This window comes from Dromiciops gliroides, chromosome 4 (assembly GCF_019393635.1).
Source record: "Dromiciops gliroides isolate mDroGli1 chromosome 4, mDroGli1.pri, whole genome shotgun sequence".
In the NCBI taxonomy this organism is placed as follows: Eukaryota; Metazoa; Chordata; class Mammalia; order Microbiotheria; family Microbiotheriidae; genus Dromiciops; species Dromiciops gliroides.
In genome coordinates this window covers 214102876-214128150 of record NC_057864.1, presented here as the reverse complement: position 1 = coordinate 214128150, position 25275 = coordinate 214102876, and the positions used below count along the sequence as shown (strand labels likewise).

The 25275-nt window shown below is 41.1% G+C and overlaps 1 protein-coding gene across 1 annotated transcript in view; it reads right to left on the bottom strand.

Moving 5' to 3' along the window:
* P4HB (prolyl 4-hydroxylase subunit beta) overlaps window positions 1–20370 on the bottom strand; it is a 28249-nt gene extending 7879 nt beyond the window's left edge. The window contains exons 1-5 of the mRNA XM_044001353.1: window positions 20025–20370; window positions 17928–18134; window positions 17174–17307; window positions 16833–16970; window positions 3812–3916 (exon numbers count right to left, since the gene is read on the bottom strand). Coding sequence (XP_043857288.1) covers window positions 3812–3916; window positions 16833–16970; window positions 17174–17307; window positions 17928–18134; window positions 20025–20175 — 735 coding nt within the window. The 5' untranslated portion in view covers window positions 20176–20370. The remainder of the gene's footprint in view (window positions 1–3811; window positions 3917–16832; window positions 16971–17173; window positions 17308–17927; window positions 18135–20024) is intronic.
* Window positions 20371–25275: the final 4905 nt, after the last annotated feature.

The window sequence follows — 25275 nt, the reverse complement described above, 5'->3', positions numbered from 1 at the left end:
CACAGAAATACATGTTAAAGAAAATGATCAAGTAGAACGACTCAAATGCACTTCCCATTCAGATCCTTCTGTCATTCACACATTTAGAAAACCACAAGTTACTCAGCAATCAGTTCTGACTTACCAATGACATGGACTCAATCAAGAATTCATTATGCAACTAATACATGATAAGCCCCAGAGGACACAAAGAATAACAGTTCCTGACCTCAATTGTCTTATATTTTATTGAAGTAGGAGCCAACACCTACATAAATAGACACATGTAAAATAAATACAAGATAATTTGGGGAAGGTGGTCAAGAAAAGTTTCATGAAATAGGTAGGGCTCTGCCAAGTTTTGATGGAAACAAGGAATTCTGAAAGGCAGAAGTGAGGAAGGAGTATACTGTATGTATGAGGGACAGCCAGTTATAAGGCACGGAGATGAGAGATGGAGTGCCAAGTATGAAAAGCAGAGGACAGTTTGGGCTGACTGAAGAGTATAGGAAGGAGAGGTGTACAATGAGACTGGGAAAGTAGGTTGGAATAAAGTTGTAAAGGACTTTTTTTTTTTTTTAGTGAGGCAATTGGGGTTAAGTGACTTGTCTAGGGTCACACAGCTAGTAAGTGTCAAGTTTCTGAGGCCAGATTTGAACTCAGGTACTCCTGAATCCAGGGCTGGTGCTTTATCCACTACGCCACCTAGCTGCCCCTGTAAAGGACTTTTAAATGTCAAACAGAAGAGTTTGCATTTGATCCTAGAGATAGATAATAGGGCACAATAGAGTTTACAGAATAAGGGAATTATATGGTCAGACTTGTATAGCTGCTATCTGTAAGGGGCTAAAATTCTAGCTAGACTGTCTAAAAATCTAATGAGTGGTCGCCATAAATTAGAATCTTTAGCAAGAGTTTAGATTTTTAAGACTTTATTAAAGAGCAATCAGGGGTAGGTGAGGAGAGAGGTAATAGATTTAACTATTTCTAAGAGACCCCATCATCCGACCTCTCCAACCTAAGAGCCCCAACACTTCCTTCCTCCTCCCAGAAGCCTCCTCTCCAACAGGAAACAGGGCCGTACACGTACATGTACATGTACACACACACACACACACACCCCTCCAAGCTAATTGGCTGGTAACTTTGACTGAACAAGCAGCTCTACAGATGCAAGTTCCTGGATGCAAAAATCACATGTCTTCCAAATCACAAGCTCTCCCTTCAAGGTGGAGGCCCCCCCAACATCCCTCCAGCAGGGGGCGCCACTCCAATTCTCACAGACGTGTACATTTGTTAAATCATTATAGCAGCAATATAGAGATCAACTGAAAAACAGACTTGAGGCAAGGACTCCAATTAGGAGACTGCTGCATAATCCAGGAGAAAGGTAATAAGGGCCTGACACAGGGTGGTGGTAAAAGAGAAGTCAGATTTGAGACGGCAGTGATGCTAAGACTTGGTGACTGGATACATGAATTTTGTCTGTATCATCATTGCCTGGCACACAGTAGGTATTATTTAATAATTATTAACCAGGGTGAAGGAGAGTAAGGACAGTGCTGAGGTTAAAAACTAGGGAGACTAAAAGGATGGTAGTGTTTATAACATAACTAAGCCAAGGGAAAAGGGGTGGGGTATGAGAGGCCTGTGGGATATTCAATTAGAAATATATTTAGGGCAGCTAGGTGGCATAGTGGATAAAGCACCAGTCCTGGATTCAGGAGGACCTGAGTTAAAATCTGGCCTCAGACACTTGGCACTTAAATAACTGTGTGACCCTGGGCAAGTCACTTAACCCTCATTGCCCTGCCCCCCCCCCAAAAAAGGGAAAAAAAAGAAATGTTTAACTAGAGTTCATTAGACATATTAGGGCTAGATATAGAGCTCTAGAAATCATCTGACTAGAGATCACTGACTCCATGGGAGCTAATGAGGTTAACAGGTAAAAATGCAGAAAGAGAAGAGGGCCAACGATAGACTGTTGAGGGTACATCAAATATTAGGGGACATGATACAGATGATGATTTGATCCAATGGAAAGGAGAGCCAAGTAAGCAGTTAGCATGAAAAACCCAGAGGAGAGTCAACAGTGTAAACTACTGTAATAAAAGGTCAGAAGTCTCAGGCTTCAGAAAGGTCAGATTTCTCATTTAAGAAACTGCTACTTTATAGAGAACAATTTTGATTCAGCAATTGAGACAGTCAGATTGCTCAGGGTTGAAAAGTGACAGTAGGGAAATGAAGGCAATAAGTGTAAACAGCTTTTTCTAGGGGCATGACAAGGGAATGGGAGCAGAGATATACAAAGATGGCAGAATCTAGTTAGGTTTAAGGATGGAGGGACATGGAGGGACATGGTTTGTAGGTAGAAGGAAAAGATTAGAATATTAGAAAAAAGGGATTATTAGAGGGGGCAAATTGATAGAAAAGGCAAGAAGGGATGAGATCAAGGGTAAATATAGATGGGTTGACTTTGGCAAGTAAGGTCACATTTTTCAGAGGCTGGAGTAAAAGGAAAGAATGGAATAGAAGAATCAGGACAAAGGATTGTGAGAAGTAAAGTAAAGAAGAATGAGCTCATGGTGAATAGTTTCTAATTTTTCAATAGAATATGAGGCAAAGTCCTTAGCTGAGGGTGGAGAGAAGAAGATGGTTTGTGAGGTTTAAAGAGACCAGAAAAGGTTTGGAACCTGATCTGTGAGGAGTGCAATAGAGAATGAATAGTGAGGATTAGAGGCAGCTAGGTGGCACAGTGGATAAAGTACCAGCCCTGGAGTTAGGAGGACCTGAGTTCAAACCTGGCCTCAGACACTTGACATTTACTAGCTGTGTGACCCTGGGCAAATCACTTAACCCTCATTGCCCCCCTACTCCCAAAAAAATGAGGATTAAAAGGGTTGCCTTTCTGCTATGAGGGCTCTATAGGACATAAATCTCTCAACCTGGGGTCATGATTTCCTCTAACTCCATTCATGAGTACCAGAATAGGAATTTAGGAGGCAGGTGATGGGAGTAACAAAAGGTTGGGGTCTGGCAAGACTCAGTGGTGATAGACATAGAGACAAGAGCTTTGAGAGCAGAAGACAGTATAGAGTTAAATTAGTTAACTATGGGTTAAGATTGGGGTGAGAGAAAAGTGAAGTTACAGTAGGAATGATGGCCTGAAAGGTCCCATGAGTACAAAAAAAAATGGCTTTAAGAAGGCTAAGGCATAGCATGAGATGATGGACAAGAAGTTATTATAAAGGAATTTTGGAGGGTTTGAACACAGAAAAGGAAGACGTGAATAATGACAAAGTCAAGAGTATGATCATCTATCCCTATGTGTAGCTGAGGTGGAAGAAGAAAACCAGGTCATGGGAATTGAAAAGACAGAGTAATCTGTGGGTTACTAAGCCAAATCCCCAAGTGGCAGAAGATAGAGGAAAGAGGGCTAAAACACAGGGAGCCTTGTCAGTTAAGGAATGAGAATTCTAGGGCGATAATGGAAGGGGAAGGTAGGAGTAAAGTGGGATACTAGATGGGCAAGGTTCAGCTTCCTGGGTGAGAGTATAGTAGTAGAAGCTTGAAATAGGATGGCTTGCTCTTAGGCAGTCAGCAATACATCATCACAGGGATTAGGATGGAAGAAAATAGTCTGAGAGACATATGAGAGGAGTCTGAGGGGAGGATGCAGGGCACTCCTGGTACTTGGAGGTCTTGGCAGGTGAACGGATTCCCAAAGCAATAAATGTTCTGCTGGAACAGAACCACAGGTCCTTCCTACTTCCCAATTCTTAAACTCTCCCTCATTGAGTTAGTATATTAGTATGAACAAAAAGCCTCATACCTGCTCAGTGAACTCAATGACCAAGGGCAGCCGGTGATAATTAACAAAAGTCAGCAGGTTCTCCTTGGTAATTTCTCCTTCAAAGTTGTTTCGACCTTCATCGAACTGAAAAGAGAAGGGTTACAAGTTAAGCCATTCTGAGCTCTCTCCAGTAGGACAGTTTGGCAGCATCTCTGCCTAGTGGTCTTGCATGTCCTACAGATCCTAGCAAAAAAGAAAAAAGGATTGTACAGTTAACAGCCACATTTTCCGAATAATACCTCGCCCTGGATTCTTTGCAACAACTTAACAAGGAATTTTCATAACAACCACTCTAGCCAAACTCAAATTCAAGTATTTCACAGATGTAAAGAAATAATCTAAATTAAAACAACTCTGAGGTACCACCTGACACCTACCAGATTGGCTAATATGACAAAAAAGGAAAATAATAAATGTTGGAGAAGCTGTGGAAAAATTGGAACACTAATGCATTGTTGGTGGAGCTTGTGAACTGATCCAACCATTCTGGAGAGCAATTAGGAATTATGCCCAAAGGGCTATAAAGCTGTGTATACCCTTTGACCCAGAAATACCACTTTTAGGTCTTTTCCCCAGAGAGATCATAAAAAAGGGAAAAGGACCCACATGAACAAAAATATTTATAGCTGTTCTTTTTTTGGTGGCAAGGAATTGGAAATTGAGGGGCTACCTCAATTGGGGAATGGCTGAACAAGTTGTGGTATATAAATGTAATGGAATTCTATTGTGTTGTAAGAAACCTGGAAGGACTTGCATGAACTGATGAGTGAGATGAGCAGAACTAGAAGAACATTGTACACAATATCATCAACATTATGTGTTGATCAACTGTGTTAGACTTGATTCTTCTCACCAATACAAGAAAGTTCCAAAGGACTCATGATGGAAAAGGCTCTCCAAATCCAGGAAAAAAAAAAGAACTGTGGAATATGGATGTGGATTGAACCATACTATTTCTTTTGTTTTTGGTGCTTTTGCTCTGATTCTTCTCTTATAACATGACTAATGCAGAAATATGTTTAATGTTATTATACATATATAACCTGTATCAGATTACCTACCTGCTGTCTTGGGGAGGGGGAAAGGCAGGGGAGGGAGGGAGAAAAATTTGAAATTAGAAATCTTATAAAAACAAATGTTGAAAACTATCTCTACATGTAACTAGAAAATAACAAAATACTTTTATTATATATATAAAAAGAACTAATCTGACAATCAAACAGAGGTGTGACAGAGAAAGTTGTAGAACTCAATCCTTGACACTGTTCTACTGAACTAGAAAAATAGTCATGATGACAAAAAGGCCATCCGCCTAGCAATGCTGCCTCACTATATGCTTGCAAGTCTCAAGCCAGTCAATGAATAGTCTCCCCAAATAAAAGTCAGTGGGAAGATGGAGAAGAAAGTGTTATTCTGGGAAATAAGAAAACAATAAGAAGTGATGAAGACGTGCTTCCCATTTACCAGGAAAGTATCCAAAGAAAGAGGTGTACTGAAACACAGCTGATACTTCATTTGCTGACAAATAGTTTACTTATGAAAGCATTTTGTCCCCACAGGGTATAAGGTGGCATCAGGGATAAAAGCATAGATGTTCACTGGAGATAAGCTTCAACCTAATGCCAAGGCCCATTTCATAATAAAACAACACCTATTTTTGCCCTCAATTCTGGGAACCTTTATTTTCTATGTTGCCAGGAAGAAAAGACATTGGTGCAGTAGGGTTCAAATGTATGCCATCCATTTATCCCAAAGGTTTTTATTTAGGGCATGGGCCAGAGTTCTATTTCTAAAACACAAGTAGTTCAGCAACATATTCCACATTGCTGGACTCTCAGTCTGGGAAAAAAACTAAAAATCAGAGTTATTCTTTCATTTTTAGTAAAATGCTGGTACTAAGAAAAATGGTCCTTTAAAAAGGAGGTCTCATGGGGGCAGCTAGGTGGTGCAGTGGATAAACCAACTTGCTATTTCTCTTTTTGGAAAGGTACAACTGCTTTGGGCACATACATGGATGCATCTTAATTTCTAGTTTAGGCAAAATTAACAGATAGTTACAGAGGTATCCTGTTCCTGCTTACACACTTGCTAGAAACCAAAAATAAATTTTAAAATATTAATTCCTGGGGCAGCTAGGTGGTGCAGTGGATAGAGCACCGGCCCTGGAGTCAGGAGTACCTGAGTTTAAATCTGGCCTCAGACACTTAACACACACTTACTAGCTGTGTGACCCTGGGCAAGTCACTTAACCCCAACTGCCTCACTAACAAAAAAAAAATTCATTCCTAAAAAGTAATTAGGATTTAAACAGTTCTCAGGAGTAGATTTGAAACTACAAATGACCACATGAAAATATGTCAAGTCACCAACTGTAAGAGAAATAAAAAGAAAACAGCTCAGGTTTAGCTTCACTTCATAGAAATTGGCAAAGGCGAAGAAAAGATGAAAAACTACAATGCTGCAAGGGCTGTGTGAGAAAAGTCACTCTGCGGTATGCAATCATTCAGTTAACAAGTATTTATTGGGGCAGCTAGGTGGCGCAGTGGATAAAGCACTGGCCCTGGAGTCAGGAGTACCTGAGTTCAAATCCGGCCTCAGACACTTAACACTTACTAGCTGTGTGACCCTGGGCAAGTCACATAACCCCAATTGCCTCACTGAAAAAACAAAAAAAAAGAAAGTATTTATTAAGCTCTCACTATGTGTCAGGCACTGGCTCTACAAGTAAATGCATGAAATGATTACTACTCACAAGGCGCTTATATTCTAATGGGAGAGACAAGGGGAAAGAGGAGGACCAGGAGAAAAGAGGATCCCAAAACCCGGAATCTAGAATGTAGTCAACAGTGTCAAATGCTGCAGGAAGACCAAGGGATCTGACTACTGAGCAAGAACAGACTGGGCAACTGAGAGACCACTAGCAATCTGGGTGTGAGTAGTTCCACTTGGCTAATGAGGTTGGAAGCCAAATTCCAGAAGGTTGAAGAAAAGTGAAATCAAGAAAACTGGCAGTGCAGACACCAGTTTTTCCCCCTCAAAGTTTGGCTAAGAAAGGGAGAAGGGATATAGCAGGATAGTCTGAAGGGTAATAGGATTTTGTGAAGGTTTTTTAAGGATAGGAGGAGATTTCAGTCTGTTTGAAGGCAGAGGGGACGACACCAGTAATTTGGGAGAAGTGACCAAAAATGCAATCTGTTGGCAGACAGCTGGGGGACTACAAGCAAAGAATATTATATTTACTGTTAGACACTGTCTATGTATCAGATATTTTTGCTTAGTTATTTTTCTTTGTAACAAAGGAGAGCTCCATGTGGATGGAGATATATATTATATATAATGCAAAGACAAAAGGAGTCAATAAAACCATATATACACATGGCCCTGATTGGGTCAGGAACCCACTGAGATAACTGTCATTACCTACTCAACTCCCAGGAAACCAAATCTTCTAAATCCAAAAATATTCTTTTCAAACCTTTTTATTTGTAAAAAGAATGAGAAAAACAAGGCAAAAAAGCAAAAGAGTGTTTCTTTAAAAAATGCTGATCTGGTGACTAATTTGAGACTGGTATTTATAAAACCACTATGGCTCCAGAGAAATTTTCCTTCCTACAGTGTCAAAACAGCCTTTTGGCCACCACCTCTTTGCAGGTTTAACAGCAAGCAGCTACTGAAACACAGACTGCCTCCTTTCTTATGCCTCAAAAATACATTGTGTAGGGGGCAGCTAGGTGTTGAAGTGGATAAAGCACCAGCCTTGGATTCAGGAGGACCTGAGTTCAAATCCAGCCTCGGACACTTAACACTTACTAGCTGTGTGACCCTGGGCAAGTCACTTAACCCCAATTGCCTCACTAAAAAAAAAAAAAACAACACTTGACACTAGTTGTATGACCCTGGGCAAGTCACTTAACCCTCACTGCCCTGCAAAAAGAAAAAAGAAAAAAAAACCTACATTATGTACCATTTTCTACAATTTCCTATGGAAAAGGTACAAGAATAGAGTGGTCATACTTTCATCAAGAATGAACATATAGGGGCAGCTAGGTGGCACAGTGGATAGAGCACTGGCCCTGGAGTCAGGAGTACCTGAGTTCAAATCCGGCCTCGGACACTTAACACTTACTAGCTGTGTGACCCTGGGCAAGTCACTTAACCCCAATTGCCTCACTAAAAAAAAAAAAAAAAAGAACGAACATATAGGGGAGCTAGGTGGCGCAGTGGATACAGCACTGGCCCTGGATTCAGGAGTACCTGAGTTCAAATCCAGACTCAGACACTTGACACTTACTAGCTGTGTAACCCTGGGCAAGTCACTTAACCCCCATTGCCCCACCAAAAAAAAACAAAGAATGAACATATAAATATGGTATGATTGCACTTAGGTAAGGCATTTAAAAAAGAGAACTCTACCAACTGAGAGGAAATCTCAAGAAGTTGTAGAAATAAGGTAGAGTCATTCTATCCAAATTTTTGAGCAACTTATGAGACCCTTGAAGCATAGTTATGAACTGGGATAAAAGAATGCAGTTAGAAACTACTGCTGTGAAACACTGCTAGGTCTGAATCCCCATGCCTCTGGCCTCAGAAATGGCCTCAATAAAAACTAGGAAAAAAGTTTAGTAAAATAAATCATGTCAAAGATAACAAAGAAGAACATAATCTGTTGACTAAAACAACCAGATAAACCAAGGAAAACTAACAACTTTCTTTATTAACACTGCTTGATAAAATATGAGAGATGCTGGACAACTACTTTAGTCACTGGAATTAATCAACCCCATCCCATTCCCCTTCAAAACAATTCTATAATGCCACTTCACAACTGGCCCATGCTCCAATAGTGTTTACAGAAGTTGGCCATTCTTCTTGTTACTAATACTCATTACTAATACTACCTGAAGACTTAAAATCATGGGATGATGTAAGGCCTGCACTGTGAAGACAGTCCAACTCTGCCCCCTATTGCTCTCAGTGGAACCCTGAAGAACCTCATGGACACCTGGAGCTGATGCCAAGGATTATGAGAACTGGAGGCTGCAGCAAGGATAGGAAGTTTATCTGGTGAAGGGGGAGTCTGGCAGTAATTCAATTCAATTCAATAAACATTTACCAAACACCTGTTCAAGATGGTGTTCATTCCCAGAAGGCCAGGGCTTTTTAAGCACCCTAATCAGTAAAAGTACAAAACAAAGTTCACCCAAGAGATACAAAGTGCTATAAGGGTCTCCCCTCCCCCCCAAAAAACTACATTCATGGGGCAGCTAGGTAGCTAAGTGGATAGAGCACCAGCCCTGCAGTCAGGAGGACCTAAGTTCAAATCCGACCTCAGACACTTGACACTTACCAGCTGTGTGACCCTGGGCAAGTCGCTTAACTCCAATTGCCTCAAAACCCAAAAACAAACAAACAAAAACAACTGCATTCAGGTAGAAGGAGAAATAAGGGTAGGCCTCAAAGGGCTTCTCGATAAACATTAAATGGCTACTTTGTGCCAATGAGAATTCCATCAGGGAAAACAACTGCATATAAAAATATTTGTAGCATAAATATAAAATTAAAAAATAAAAACAGATACAAAGCACTTAAAGCACAATGTAGTTTGTACGTAGCTGAAACTGGGAAATTCTGAGAAATCAGGAAAAAGATGGTATGTGAGCTGCATCTTAAAGGAAGACTACAGCAGCTAGGTGACTCAGTGGATAAAGCACTGGCCCTGGATTCAGGAGGACCTGAGTTCAAATCCAGCCTCAAACACTTGGCATTTTACTGTTGTAATGATTGGAATGACGCCACCTGCTGGATGGCTACTGTAGGAAAGCTCCACCATGAGGAGTCTGAGGGCAAGCCATGGGGTCAGGTCCCTGGCATCAGGAAGTGACATTTGCTTGTGGGTACTGTTGGTCAAAGCTATCAACCAATTAGCTTGGAGCTATGTGTATGGGGACAGGACATTTCCAGTTTTCACAAGAGGCTTGTGGGATTGAGGAAGGTGTGGTTCGAACTCTTTCTGGAGGACCTCAGTGGGGAGAGGAGCAGGAGACATTAGCTCATTGACATAAGACAGCTGAATCTAGGTCTCCCTCTCTCTCTCTTCACCTAATTCTTATTCTCCTTCATAAATGCTTAAAAGTCTAAACTCTTGCTAAAACATAATTTATTGGCGACTACTCATTAGATATTTTAGACAGACTAGCTAGAATTTTAGCCCTTACACTGTATACAAAATAACAACATTGTAAGATGATTTGCTGTGAAGGACTTGGTTATTTTCAGCAATGTAATGATCTAAGACAATTCTGAAGGACTTATGAAAAATGCAATCCAGCTACAGAGAAAGAATGGATGGTATCTAAATATACATTGAAGCATAATTTTTTTGTCCGTTCCTTTATCTGAAGTTTTGTTTTTGTCTGTTTTTCTTCACAACCTGACTAATGTGGAAATGTTTTGCATGACTACTCATGTATAACTTATATTGAATTTCTTGAGAGTTCTTAGGTGGGGGGAGAATTTGGAACACAAAGTTTTAAAAAACTGATATCAAAATTTGTTTTTACATGTAATTTGGGAAAATAAAAATTCTAAATAGTCTTAAAAATAAATATTCAAACACTTGACATTTACTAGCTGTGTGACCCTGGCTACTCACTTAACCCTCATTGCCCTGCAAAAAAAAAAAAAAAAAAGAAAGACTACAAGACAAACACAAGGAAGGAGTACATTCCAAGCACAGGGGCCAGCCAGTATAAAGATAGAGATGGAGGAACAGAGAAGGCCAATGTGACTGGATGGTGAGGCTGGAAAGACAGGTTGGAGCCAGACTGTGAAAGATTTTAAAACCCAAACAAAGGAATTTCTATTGTATCTGAAATACAATGGAAAGTCACTGGAGTTGGTTGAGTAGAGAAGTGATATGGTCAAATTTCCATTTAAGGAAAACCACTTTGGCAGCAGTATGTAGAAATGACTGGAGCAGGGAGACAAACTGGGAAGTAGCTGCAATAATCTAGGCAAGAGGTGATGAAGGCCTGAACTAAGGTGGTGGCTATATGAATAGAATCTCAGATGAGAGGTGAAAGCAGAAATAACAAGAGTTGGCAACTAATTGGATGTGTGGTCAGACAGGATTTCGACAAGAAAGAACACCCAGGCAAAGAGAATACGCATAAAGGTACTGAGGCCAGAAAACCAAAGTGGCAGGTAAGATATCGATGCCATTAACAGAAAAGGGAAAATAAGGAAATAGTTTTAAGGACCAGTAGAAAGGAATGCTAACTTCAGCTTCAGGTCATCTCAATGATCACATCCAACAGGCAAGCTAGCAATGTGGGACAGGAGCTTAGATGAGGTCATGTGTAGAAAAAAAACCTCTAAAGTTATCTTTAGAGAGACAATAGTTTAAATTATAGGACTGTATGGAATTGCCAAGAAACTGAGTAGAAAGTAAAGAGAAAATGTAGAAAGCAAAATCTTGGAAAACTTATATTTAGATGATAAAGAAAAGCCAGCAAATGAAGATAGAATTGGATTACTTCTACAAAGCAGACCAGGTCTCTAGCAATATCAACAAGAATGACAATAACCACCGCAGTGTCAGGTAATGAAAACTATGGTAAGATAATTCCAAGGAGTAGCTAATTCTTGGGGGGGGGGGGGGGGCAATTGGAGTTAAGTGACTTGCCCAGGGTCACACAGCTAGTAAGTGTTAAATGTCTGAGGCCACATTTGAACTCAGGTCCTCCTGACTCCAGGGCTGGTGCTCTATCCACTGCGCCACCTAGCTGCCCCAGGAGTAGCTAATTCTTAAGGTCAAATACTGCAAAGAGGTGCAAGAAAGAGAACTACAATAATCGGATTTGGCAATTAGGGAATACCTTAATGAGACCAATATCTATAGAATTATAAGGGCAAAAGCCAGACTGACAGGCACTGAAACAATAGTGGATAGACTACTCTTGGAAGAAGTAAATTAGGGAACATATCAATAGAGTAGCAAGCATTGCTTGAAGCGCCTGCTTAGCATTAGAGATACAAAGACAGAAAGACCCCGCTCTTTCAAGGCATTTATATTCTAACCAGGGAAACACAATAAATGTGTGTACATGTGTATGTACACATATGATATGAACATATATGCACAAACATGTATTTGTGTGTGTAGAGATATGAATAAACAAAATAGATACAAGGCAATTGGGGAGGCAGCACTGGAATCTGGGAGAAAAAAAGAATCTTGCTTGAACCTGTAAAAGGATCAAAATAAAAGTCTTACAGAATAAGTTATATTTGAGTATATTTGAATACAGAAGGGAAGAAGCTGGTAGAGATAGAATGAAAACAAAGGGAGTTGGAGTGATGGAACAAGAGAAAACATATGCCAAAAAAACCAAGCATAGAGGCCAACAAGGTGGACCACTTCTTCCTCTGAGATGGGAAGATAAGAGAGATTCTAAATTACAAAAGGAGGAAGCTATAGAATTCCTATAGGGAAGCTGGTAGTACAGTAGATGGAGAACTGGGCTTGGAGTTAAGAAGCCAATTTCAAATCCAACCTTAAGATACTTTCTAACTGTGTGACCCTAGGCAAGTCACTTAACTTGGCTGCTAGTTTCCTTAACTCTAAAATGGGGATAATAGCAGCACCTACCTTACAGGGCTGTTGTGAAGACCAAATGTGATATTTGTAAAGTACTTAGCACAATGCCTGGCACACAGTAGGTACTTCATAAGTGCTTTTCTACTTCTCTTCCCCTCCCGCCTTTCAGTAAAAAGGGGGTTAGTTATCTGCTGAAAGTGTGAAGAATGAGAGTGAACTGAAAGAGCCACTTCGTGGAATATAATAAAAAATAAAAAAGATTTTAAAAAATATTTTATTCCAAGCAGCTCTGAAGATTACAGTTACAGTTATTATGAATTGTAAGTATAGTCTCATCAACATGGCAAATGTAATAAAAGATGAAACTATTACATTTGTTTTCTCAGTGTCTCCAACATTGACAAATATAATGTTGATAGAACCAGGAATTTGACTAAGCATTCTAGACAACAAATTTAGTATCATGTTAGAAAAGTAACTAAACTTCATCCCCTTTGGCCCACTGATAGCAATACTAAAGTGATCAAAGAAAGGTTCTTCCTGTCTTTATTACCAAAACATCTCTAGCAGTAGCAAGAAAATGGAAACAAATGCTTCTGTCCAATTGGGGAAATGGCTGACAAAACAGTAGAATATAAATGCAATGGAGTATTATTACATTACAAGTGATGAATATGAAAAATTTGGAAAACTTGGAAAAGCTTGTATTAATTGATGCAGAGCAACACACATATAAAACAATTACAATAGCATAAATAAGAAATATTACAATAATATGACAGAGGAAAAACACCACCACCAAATGGCAAAAGAACTCTCCATCAATGCAATGCCCAATCCTGATTCCAAAGGAATGATGAAACACAGCTCTTTTCTCTCAAATGAAAAGTAGTCAACTACAAGTACATCTATAAGAACAAGGTCCATGTTGTAGGACTGTGTCAGTGGTTTGTTTAACCATAATTTTGTTACAAAGGGATGGGTCTCATGAGGGAAAGGTATAGCATAGGGAAATAGCAGCTATGTAATAATAAGCATCACACTAAGGCTTTTGGGTTTTTTTGTTTGTTTGTTTTTTGCAGGGCAATGAGGGTTAAGTGACTTGCCCAGGGTCACACAGCTAATAAGTGTCAAGTGTCTGAGGCCAGATTTGAACTCAGGTACTCCTGAATCCAGGGCTGGTGCTTTACCACTGCGCCATCTAGCTGCCCCACACACTAAGGCTTTTAAAAAAAATATTGTAGTGTAGTTTTATTTCATGAAGAAAATGGCTAATTGGATCTGGGGACTCAATGAATGAAGGTGTGTCAACTGAAGTCCTGACCCACGAAATCCCTGAGCTAAATAAATAGGTTAAGGAAACCAGAGTAAACTAAAAACAGTACGTGATTGACAGAGAATAAATAAGAGGGCCAATAGGGCATAGGCAGGTATAAAAGAAAATAAATCACAAACAGAAGTGCTTGTATACCTTAAAGCACTATATAAATGCTATTATTGTTGTTGTTATTTCATATTAGCATTCTTAGCCACACCTACAAAACAAGATCTAAAATCTGATTATATTGGTAGAGAAATACTTACAGTTGGAAGAACATATGAAACAGTAATTTAGCTACTATTATATGCCCTTCAAAATTTTAAACTTCTTTCCTACAGGAAGAAAATTTGACCTTAGGTCTGTTTTCCTATTGCCCCCAAGATATCTTAACTAATTAAGCAGACAAAGTTCACTGGAACTAGTTTATGGCCCAGATCCTTTTGAAAAATGCTGCCAAGAGGCAATGCTGTTTGTTTCATGGTTCATGGACAAAGTCAGCTATCTGTAATTCAGTCATCTGCTAACATGAATTGAAAGCAGTTTTTACTAATTAACCTCATGATCATACCCGAAGAGTGGTCAGTCTCAGAATTAGATACAATATTTATCAAGAGCCTATCGTGTTTTTTACATTGTTAGGCCCAGATGGGAAAGAGCATCAAAAAATGGTCCCTGCCTTAAAAGAGCTTACAATCAGGGGCAGCTAGATGGTGCAGTGGATAGAGCACCGGCCCTGGATTCAGGAGTACCTGAGTTCGAATCCAGCCTCAGACACTTAACACTTACTAGCTGTGTGACCCTGGGCAAGTCACTTAACCCCAATTGCCCTGCAAAAAAAAAAAAAAAAAGAGCTTACAATCTCCTTAAGGAGATTTGTAAACACAAAACAGAAAATCTAAGTCAGTGATTAGACGCTAAAAGAAATGAGTCAGGTTAAGTAACACAGGAAATTTTCACTAGACTTTTCTGAAGAAATCATAATTCTTAATGTTTCCATTATACCTATATAAAGATAGGCCATATTTTTTTTTCAAGAATTCAAACAGTAGAATCAATCTAGACTTTAGAAGAATCTTTTGACCTCCAAAGTATTTTGTCCTGTTAAATTTAAAAACATCATTGAATCATACTGATCTCTCCTCACAATTCCTTACTCCATCCATAAGGGGAGACTTTAATACCACACTGCAGTCCAAATTCTTTAACTGGTACTTAGTATACCTCTTAGACTTAAGTATTTAAATTCCATTTATGTTTCCTAAACACTCTTCTCCCAACAATCAGTAGCTATATCAAGCAATGTCTTCTAGGAAGGCCATGAGTCTTGTCTGTTTGTCTCTACAATAATATCAGAACTCCTTAAGAAAGTGGTCTAACAGAAATACAAAAATTATAGTAGGACTACTAAACCAAATTGTCTTCAAATCACAAAAAATTCATTCTTATTGTAAATAGCTTCTATGGTACTTTTAGGAAGGACCATACCTTACACTCTTTTGTGCCACAAAATTCTATTCAGAGTGCCTGTGTTAATATACTTTTTATATGCTCAAAATCTCGATTATGAAAAAAATTTACTTCATTTAGCCCCCATTATGCCACTTAAAAAAAAATCCTAGGGGCAGCTAGGTGTCGCAGTGGGTAAAGCACCGGCCCTGGATTCAGGAGTGCCTGAGTTCAAATCTGGCCTCAGACACTTGACACTTACTAGCTGTGTGACCCTGGGGCAAGTCATTTAACCCCCATTGCCCCACACACAAAAAAAATAAAATTTAAATTTAAATTTAAATTTAAAATTAAAAAAAAAATCCTAGATCTAGATTCTACCTGCAACCAAAACTTTTCCTTCTCGAATCACACAAGGACTTCCCCTTTTCATTAATGAACGATAATTATATCTACTTTAAAATTGCTTATCCTTTTCAGTCAACTTCAGTACTTTTTCCTCCAACTTTGGTCAATGGAGAAAGCTCTCCAAACCAGATACTTCAAAGTGTTCAAAGAACTTTTATTTCTTTTGAAACTCACCCAAATAAATCTTTCTATGTCTAATTTAATACTACAGACAGTTCTTGCTTTACCAAAGTGGAGCAATCATTCTACAGAGTGATTTTTAAAAATGTAATTCGAATTTTCAAGAAAGATACAGGAAGGGGACCACGTCTGTTTTGGGGGAGGCACATGGTTCAAGGACACATGGGACAGGGGACAGAGAAGCAAGAGCAGGAGAAGGAACACGTGGACTGGGCCAAGTACATAGGGGCCTGCCTGACCAAACAGAGCAAAACACGTGGAGGTGGCAGACACGTGGGGCCTGGACACAGACAGGAGAGGCTAAGCCCTGTCATGGGGACAGATACTTGGTGGTACTGGAGTTTGGACTGCTGGGAGACAAGACCTGATAGGGGCAAATGTCTCCTCTCAGCCCCTGAGGGGAGTCCTGAAGTCAAGTCCTCAAGTTGTGAGGACTTTGCAAGTCCCTTCTGCTTTCACTTGGAATTATTTTGGTTTTGTTTTTTTTCTGGAGGGAAGGGGAAGCACAGTACTGTAAAGTTAAAATAGGGAGGTTTTTTGGAATGCAGATTTCTTTCAGAATTCTTTAGTAAAGTAAAATTTACATAACACATATTATGAGAAAAGTGGTCAACTACAAGTACATCTACAACAAAGCCCATGCTGTTGGACCGTGTCAGTGGTTTGCTTAACCAGAATTTTGTTACAAAGGGATGGTTCTCATGAGGGAAGGGTATGGCACAGGAAATAGCAGCTATGTAATAATAAGCATCACACTAAGGCTTTTTTTTTTTAAAGTGAGGCAATTGGGGTTAAGTGACTTGCCCAAGGTCACACAGCTAGTAAGTGTTAAGTGTCTGAGGCCGGATTTGAACTCAGGTACTCCTGATTCCAGGGCTGGTGCTCTATCCACTTCGCCACCTAGTTGCCCCCCACACTAAGGGCTTTAAAAAAAAAAATTGTGGTGTAGTTTTATTTCATGAAGAAAATGGCTAATTGGATTTGGGGGACTCAGACCAAAGCTGAACTGCATGTCATTTTAGAGTTCAACAAGTCAAACAACTCACCTTTTTAAAGAGGATAATGCCATCTTTATCAAATTGGTATTTGGAGTACACGTCACTGTTGGAAGAGATTCCAAATGGTATATCATCAATGGACTCTGCAGCCAATGTGAACTGTTTGACGAGTTCTGACTCCAAATCCTAGGAGAGGAAGATTGAAATGAGAAGGGTTACTGACTTACTGGCTCGGCACAGCCAGTATGTACTTATAAACAATTAAGGCATCAGATCCTGTGGTCCATACACAATGAAGGCTCCTTGTGTAGCATGTGCCAGTGCCCTGAACAACAGGATAAGATGCAATCAACTTGCTCTAGCTGTGCAAAGAATTTTAAAAGATCTACCTTGAATAAGCCAATAACAGCAACTTCACTGGAATCCACCAAGGACTCAGCAGCAGCGATATCTGCCAGGACAGTGACCGCTGGACTAGTGCGTTTCTTCAGCCAGTTCACAATGTCTTCAGCTTCTCTGCCAGCTGTATCCCCCACCCCCAAAAAAGTTCAGATTTACTTTGGCATCTGGGAAGGTTCATTTGTTAAACAAGCATTTGTGGAGTGCCAACAATGAACTTCCTAAGTAGGAAAGGAGGGGAAAGGATACAAGGATCAGCAAAGCCTAGGCCTAGTCCAAAAGTAACTTGCAGTTCCTGTCACCAGATCACAGAGTCTTGGGCAAGTCAACCTCTTGACTTAAGACTTTCCCCAGCTGTCAAGTGGGGCTAATATCAACCTAGACTTTTAACCTCACAGGGCTATAGTAAAGATCAGATCTATGAAGTACTTACTTTGAATTCCTCAGTAGTGGCTAATATATACATAGGTAAGGTATTATTCCTGCCCTACTTCACCAAGTTGTTGGAAGAACAAAATTAAATATCCAAAATACTTTGAAAAGTTATTCCCTTAACACTTACTAGCTGTGTGACCCTGCGCAAGTCACTTAACCCCAACTGCCTCACTAAAAAAAAAAAAAGAAAGAAAGAAAGAAAAGAAAAGTTATTCCTATACCAAACAAATTGAAGGCATTATATCCTCGGTTATTTTTTCTCTTGCATATCTACCCCTAGCTGAAAGAAGTTCTAGGAAGAGGACCTACCTGTATACTCTTTAGGAGAAGCTGTATCTCCATTTTTAAAGAACTTGATAGTGGGGTACCCCCGAACCCCAAATTTCTGTGCCAGATCAGACTCTTCAGTGGCATCTACTTTGGCCAGTCTGATTTTAGAACCTTCAGCCTTCAATTTTCCAGCTGCCTTGGCATACTCAGGTGCTAGAGCTTTACAGTGGCCACACCAAGGAGCATCTGAAAAGAAAAATAAAGCATTAAGTAGGAGGCACCTGATCTAGTTCTGTTTCTTTTGACAGCGCCCCTAACCACTCAGATTATCCTTCATAGAAACTCACCAGAAATCTAACACACTGATAAATGACTTCTTAGAGTCCTTCAGCCAGTATAAGGACATTAGCTTTTCACATGAAATAAAAACCATAAACAAAATTACACTATTAATCTGCTTTGTTACTGAAGCCTCCTGGTGACTTTTTAAACCTTAACTAATTAATAACCATTACCAGCTTTTAACCAGTAGGTTTGTTGTTTTGTCTTTCCAAACCTGTGGACACTCCCCCCACCTCCCCATGACTCTGGGTGAGAATACCAATGCAGTTCTGTGTCTGCTCCGCAATTTATTGTCTTTTAAGACTTGAGAGGTTAGGTGATTTGCCCAGGTCTGAGCCAGTATGTGCCAGAGGCAACACTTGAACCTCAATCAACAGGTGATTAAAGAAAAATTATACCTAGAATCACTGCCATTCCCTAAAAAATTCAGTCATCAACACCAATTGTTCACTACCCAGTAGTGCTCAAATGAGCCATGATATTTGAGGTTAATCTGTGATCCCAACTCATCCAATTCTGTTACATTCTGTGAAACTCTTGTCCACAGCTTCCCATAAATTCACCACAGGGGGTCTACTTAACATACCAAAGGACTTCCTCGGACATTGTGAGGGCACCACTAGAGCTCCAATTGTCCACCTAGTATTCCCTTGCCACCTGACTATCATATATTTCTTTGATGACATCTTTTATTCCTATTCTTTTTCAGAGTTCCTCATTGGTTTTATGTAACACCCAATAGAAATAATTATCTTGAAACTCTAATTTTGGCATAGTATTCAAGTTTATTACCCTCACACTTTGTTTCATTGTTTTGTATCCAAAGTTAGCAACTATTTACGCTGGATTGCTGCTGAAGAGATTGCTAAATGCTCAAATGACAACACAAACTTTCAGGTTCTGGTTTTCACTATTAAGATAGACATCGTAAATTAACATGGGCAGAAGCATCCAGGTGAGACTGGAGCATAAACCATAGAACAATTCTTTTCTATTTGCTTTTCCCTAAACAAGTTAATCCTCTTTCTTTTTGTGCTTACAGAGGAAGTTTGTCATGTGGGCTTCATGGAGAAAGACACTTAACTTGGCCCATCAGTCAACCTTAAAAGTTATTGAATGCAACAATTTCGTCATTAAGAATAAACTGTAGCTGGCAGAAAAAGAAGGCTTTAAGTTTAAACACTCCTTTAAGGGAGGACTGATGCTTCTTGCTCTCCCCCCTATCCCACCCCCGCCAAAAAAGTGGCTTTTGTGTGACTTTTCCTTTTCCCCCAGAGGTGGCCTGAAGACCGAAGACATCTCCAACTATAAATGAAGGACCTGTAACACCCAAGATCTCATGTACACTTGGAAGTTCGGGGTTTCTAAAGGGATGATAACCCCTCTTCCCCCACCCAACCACCAAGCCACAGAAACAAAGACCTCGGGGAGGACGGGGTCAATTCCCGAGTCCTCGAAGAACTAGACCTAGCCGGGAAGGCTTATCCATGCAGACCCTTCCAGCTCAAGATCGAGAAGAGGACGGGGACAGCAGCACGGCGCCCACTGCGGCCAAGACAACCTCATTCACAGAGAACCCGGGGTCCCCCACTCCTGCTAATCTCAACGGATGTGAACGCGGCCACCTACACCTACCCAGCCACCCCCGCCCACCCCAGAGTGAGGCCCCCGGGGGTCACACGAGCGCCCTTGGCCTGCCGGTTCCCCGACAGCCTCGGGAGACAGGGACTCCCGCTCGCTTTCCGGGGGCCGGGGCCGGCGGGGCAAGGCCGGGCCGGGGGGGTAGGCACTCACAGAACTCCACCAGGAGATACTCGTGGGTCGCCAGCGCCTCCTCGAAGTTGCTCTTCTTCAGAACCAGGACATCGTCCTCCTCCTCAGGGGCATCAGCGCGGACCCCGGCCGTGACGGCCAGGGCTAGGCAGAGCAGGGCACGGCACAGCATGTCTCTCTTCGGGCCCGGCGAGCGGCTGTAGGCCGTAGGCACGCGGAAGGGTCGGGCGCGAAGGGGAGTATGGGGCCGGAGGTGCTACGGTTACCTCGCTGGGACGGAGAAAAGGACTGAAGCGCGCGTTCGGTCTTGGGGCCTTGCCTTTATAGATCCCGTCCCCCAGAGTGCGCGCCCGGCTACCTCCCACTTCTCACTGGCTTCCGCGCGCGCGCTTGCTCCGCCCCTCACCCTGCACCGATTGGCAACCTGACTCCGGCACCTGCCATTTCCTTCCTCGGATTGGTTGCTACGTTAGGTCTATGGTCTGCCTCTGAATGGCTGCAAAGTGGAACTGGCCCTTATCCGCTTGTAATTGGTTAAGACTATCACGCTCATGCCCTGCCCACATTTCTTATTGGCTTAAAGAGAGAACTTTCTCTTTCCCTACTTCTGACTGGTAGTTCTCACCGGCACCTTCTCTTTCTTGATTGGCTGTCACGTTCGGGGGGGAACCCGGATATTGAAGGGTTTGATTGGCTAGTAGGCGCACGCGCCCTTTACCGTTTCCTTGTAGAACGTGGCAATGGGGAGGGTGAGGTAAGGGAGAGACCTAGTTGAAGTATCGAGTGGCGCTTGCGCTCAGGAAACCCCTCGTGTTGGATTCTGACTGGACCGCGTCTCCGTAATCGTCACGGACTCCTCCCCTCATCCCCACCCTGTAGCGAAAGAAGTGTCAATGAGGTGACTTCCGGTGAGCGTGTGGTCCGTGAGATTCCTGCCTTGGGAAGTTTGGGAGGAGAGGGAAGGGGATGGATTCGGAAGCCCGAGGAGGCAATGCCTTCGCCCACGTGGGCCCCGCGATGCCGTGGGCCGCTTGCATTGGGCCTCGAGGTGTCCGGCGGCCGGCCGACTCCGTTTCTCGGAAGTCCTTTCTCGTCAAGCCTGATGCTGCTGGTCCCCAAGCCCGTGCCGGGGGGCCGGAGCCGCAGGCCCTTGAAGGGCATCTGTTCGCGGGAGGAGGACTGCAGCTCGGCCTCGGTGGAAGCCATCCATGTCGTTCTGTTTTTACTCCTGCTTCTCGGCTTAGTTAGAGGAATTAGAACTGGAAGGGACATGACCCGGCGTCCACAGACCCGGACATAGCTATCCACGGGTGGGTGAACCCGGGCTGGGGAATTGACATTGCTATTTTCACTAACCTCTCTCCGAAAGTTAGCATTTCCTTCAGTTATTTAAAATACGTTACTCTGAGAAAGGGCTTCACCAGACTGCCAAAAGCGTCCATGACACAAAAAAAGACCCATGACCTAAACGAACCTCTTAATTTTTGCGGGTAAGACCAGAGGAGAGGGAATGACTTGCCCAGGGTCACACAGATATTAAGTAGAGTCAAAATTCGAACCCCGAGTTCTTTCCAGTATACCATACTATCTCCTTATTTACCTCCTTCCTTTTGCTGACTCTTGAAATCCAGATCTTCTGACTCTCGATACAGTCCTTTCTGTTGTCTCTGAGAAAACACAATTTACCTGATGTCTGTAAAAACTAGACATATCCAATTACCTTGCTAAATAAACTTTTAAGGGGTTTGATGGCCTACCATTCCTTATACTTCAATTCCAACAAATAACTATCCAACATCTACTCTGTTTCTGCCAGTCCTGGCCTTATCCCGCCCCCTTTATACATTTTTTTTCACCTTGACAATCCCTAATATCTATTTCATTTTGAACAAATACATCTTAATTGCTTACCCTTAGAAGGTAATGGGGATCATAGACTAAGAGCTCTAAAGTACATTAAGAAACTATCCAGTCCCTTTCCCTCTTTTTATAGTTGAGGAAATCAAAACCTGTGGAGATTAAGTAATTTGCCCAAGATCACAGTAACCAAGCTTGCTTTGGAGCACTGGTCCTCTAATTTCAAATTTCAGCACTCTTTCCATTATACCATGATGTTTCATATGATACAGAATCTGCTCTCTAGGATCTTAGGGAAGCTTCTCATAATGGGTAAAGATAACTGATATAAGGAAGAATAGGATAAATTCAAAGGAGAGATCCAGACAAAGTACTTTGGATTATTTGAAGAGGAAGAAATCTGGGTTAGTGGAAGGTCAAAGTTGGAGGAAGTGAGTTCTGCGTTAGGCCTTGTAGAAAGGGAGAGGCTTCAGTAGATTATGAACCTAGATAGAAAGGATGGTTTCATTTCATTCATGCAAAGGAAAGAGAAAGGAAGAGGGCATAATGACAAGTGGGTAGAGACAAAGTAATACAGTTTCATGGATGTATAAGGTGAAAGGCAGTTGTGTAAGGTAAGAATGGATAGGTGGGTGAGAGGAGGATTGTGAAAGGCCTAAAGTATCAGGATAAGGAAAATCTGACTCTTTAGGAAGTGATGGAAAGTAAATGAAGGTTTTTGAACAGAAAAGTGACATGATCTTGGTGATAGATTAGGACGATTATTCAAGCAGTAGGATATTTTCCCAAGTTCCACATCTACATAATTTAACCAGCACCTCACACTCGATTCATCCAAGACTTAATCTCCTAAATCTTTTCCTCCTTATGACAAGTATTTTTTTCTTTTAAAAAAAGTTGTGTTGATCCTTTTTAAACAGGCCTTACTCCTCAAATATATAGAGAACTGAATCTAATTTATTTATAAAAATACAAATGTTTCCCCAATTGATAAATGGTCAAAGGATATGAACAGGCAGTTTTCAGACAAATCAAAGTTATCTATAGTCACATGAAAAAAATCCTCTAAATCATGATTAATTAGAGAAAGGCAAATTAAGACAACTCTGAGGTACCACCTCATACCTATCAGATTGGCTAATACAACAAAAAAGGAAAATGATAAATGGAGGGTGTCATGGGGAAAATAGAGTAGGGGTAGGGGTTTGGGGTTTGGGGTCCTTAGGTATTCCTCTTTAAAGAATTACACCCTCTTGCACACAAAAGTAGTTAGAATAAGATGGTAGTTTATTTAGAGGAAGGGGAAGGGAAGGGAAACCATGAAAGAAGTTCTTGGACTTCTCATGGGGAGAAGGCATGGCACAGAGTGTGGCTCTGAGATACCAATCTCCTTGAGCAAGAGACTGGCAGGTACTTTTATAGAGGACTGATGGGGGTGACCATCTGACTGTGGAAAGTTCCTTTAGTGAAGGAGGACCATCCCTCACTGGTGTTGGCTGGAGGAATTGGGTGGTTGCAGATCTCCAGCCATCTCCTCAGGACACAAAGGAAGCAGCCACACCTAATCTTATCTCCCCTGGGTTGAGGGAGACTAGAATGAAGGGTAGAGATCCCGAAGCTAACTCAGTCCGATCTGGTTCCACTTGTCTCTTTAGATGTGTTTGTCCTTTGGATTAGTTTCTCAAGGAGAAGGTTCTTTGATGTGCCCCAGAGAACTTCTGGGGTGCTATGGGCCCATAACAGATGCAATAAGGGAAAACTGGGATACTAACGCACTGTGGTAGAGTTGTGAACTGATACAACCATTCTGAAGAGCAATTTGGAACTATGCCCAAAGGGCTATAAAATGGTACATATCCTTTAATCCAGCAATGCCACTGCTTGGTCTATATCCTAAAGACATCAAAAAAAGGGGAAAGGACCTATATGTACAAAAAATATTTATAGCAACTCGGCAATACAGTGATCCAAGAATATCTCAAAGGATTAATAATGTTGCATACTATCTGCCTTCAGAGGAAGTTGATAGTGTTTGAATGCAGACTGAAGCATGCTATTTTTACTTTCATTCTTTTTCTTTTATTAGTCTTCTTATACAAAATGACTAATATGGAGATGTTTTACACGATTGCACATGTATAACATATATCTGATTGCTTACTGTCTCAGGGAGGGGGAGGGAAGGAGAGAGGAATAGAGTTTGGACCTCAAAACTTTTTTTAAAATGTTAAAAAAAAATTGTTTAAACATGTAATGGGAGGATAAAAAATATTTGTAAAAAATAACCATCACTTGTCAATTCTCAGTGACTCAAAACTGAAGTCCATCGAAATTAACATGACTTGCCCAGGGTGACATAACTAGTGTCTGATTTGGGAATTGAATACAGGTCTTCCTGACTCCAAGTCCAGTACTCTACTATATCATGGCTTCCCCAAAGTCCATTCCACTTTTTCTATCCCCACCCCAACAGAATTCTCTCCAGAAACAGTTAAATAAAACATCACAATCTCCCTGACTTGGTATGCCTCATTCTGCACCTGTAGTCCTCTACCTCTCTGCCAGAAGAAAAAAGGAGACACATTTCATTGTCAATCCTCTGGAGCCCTGAATTGCATTGATTAGAGTTCTAGTATCTCTCAATATTGTTTTCCTTTATTGTGGTTTCACTATTAGGGTAATAATACCATTCAGCAACTGATCTGTGGTAGAAACCATTGTTACCAGATCTTATCTGTTGTACCTTTACAGAATCTCAATTGTCCTCCTCTCCCTATTATCTTGGCTAGCATTCTCATTCTCATTCATCTATGCTATTAAAAGTAGCCTCCTAATTAGTCTTGCTGCCTCTGCTTTCTCCCCTTTAATCCCCACTGCCAGACTTCAGTGGTTTGTTGCTTAGTCTAATAAGGCTACTATTCCAGTAACTTTGAAAGACTGAAGAATTTTGACCATGATATCACAGGTTGGATGGTGACATATGCTACCCACCTCCTGACAGAGATGATGGACTCAAGGTACAGAGAAACAAATTTTTAGATGAGGCCAATGTTGGCATTTCTTTTGTTTGACTATGTATATTGATTACCAAAGTTGTTTTCTTTTTCTGTTGCCAGAGGGGAATGTTGTAGGGAAAAGGAGGATGCCAACAGGGCGGCCAAAATGAAGAAAGGATCATTGAGGCATTGTAGAAAATCACAGAAGAAAATAGGAAGAAGGCCAGAAGGAAACACAAACAAGCAGGATAACTTTGAAAGTTATATGTTAAAAAAAAATTTTTTTAAAGAAAGGGGGGCAGCTAGGTGGCACAGTGGATAGAGCACTGGCCCCTGGATTCAGGAAGACCTGAGTTCAAGTGCAGCCTCAGACACTTGACACTTACTAGCTGTGTGACCCTGGGCAAGTCACTTAACCC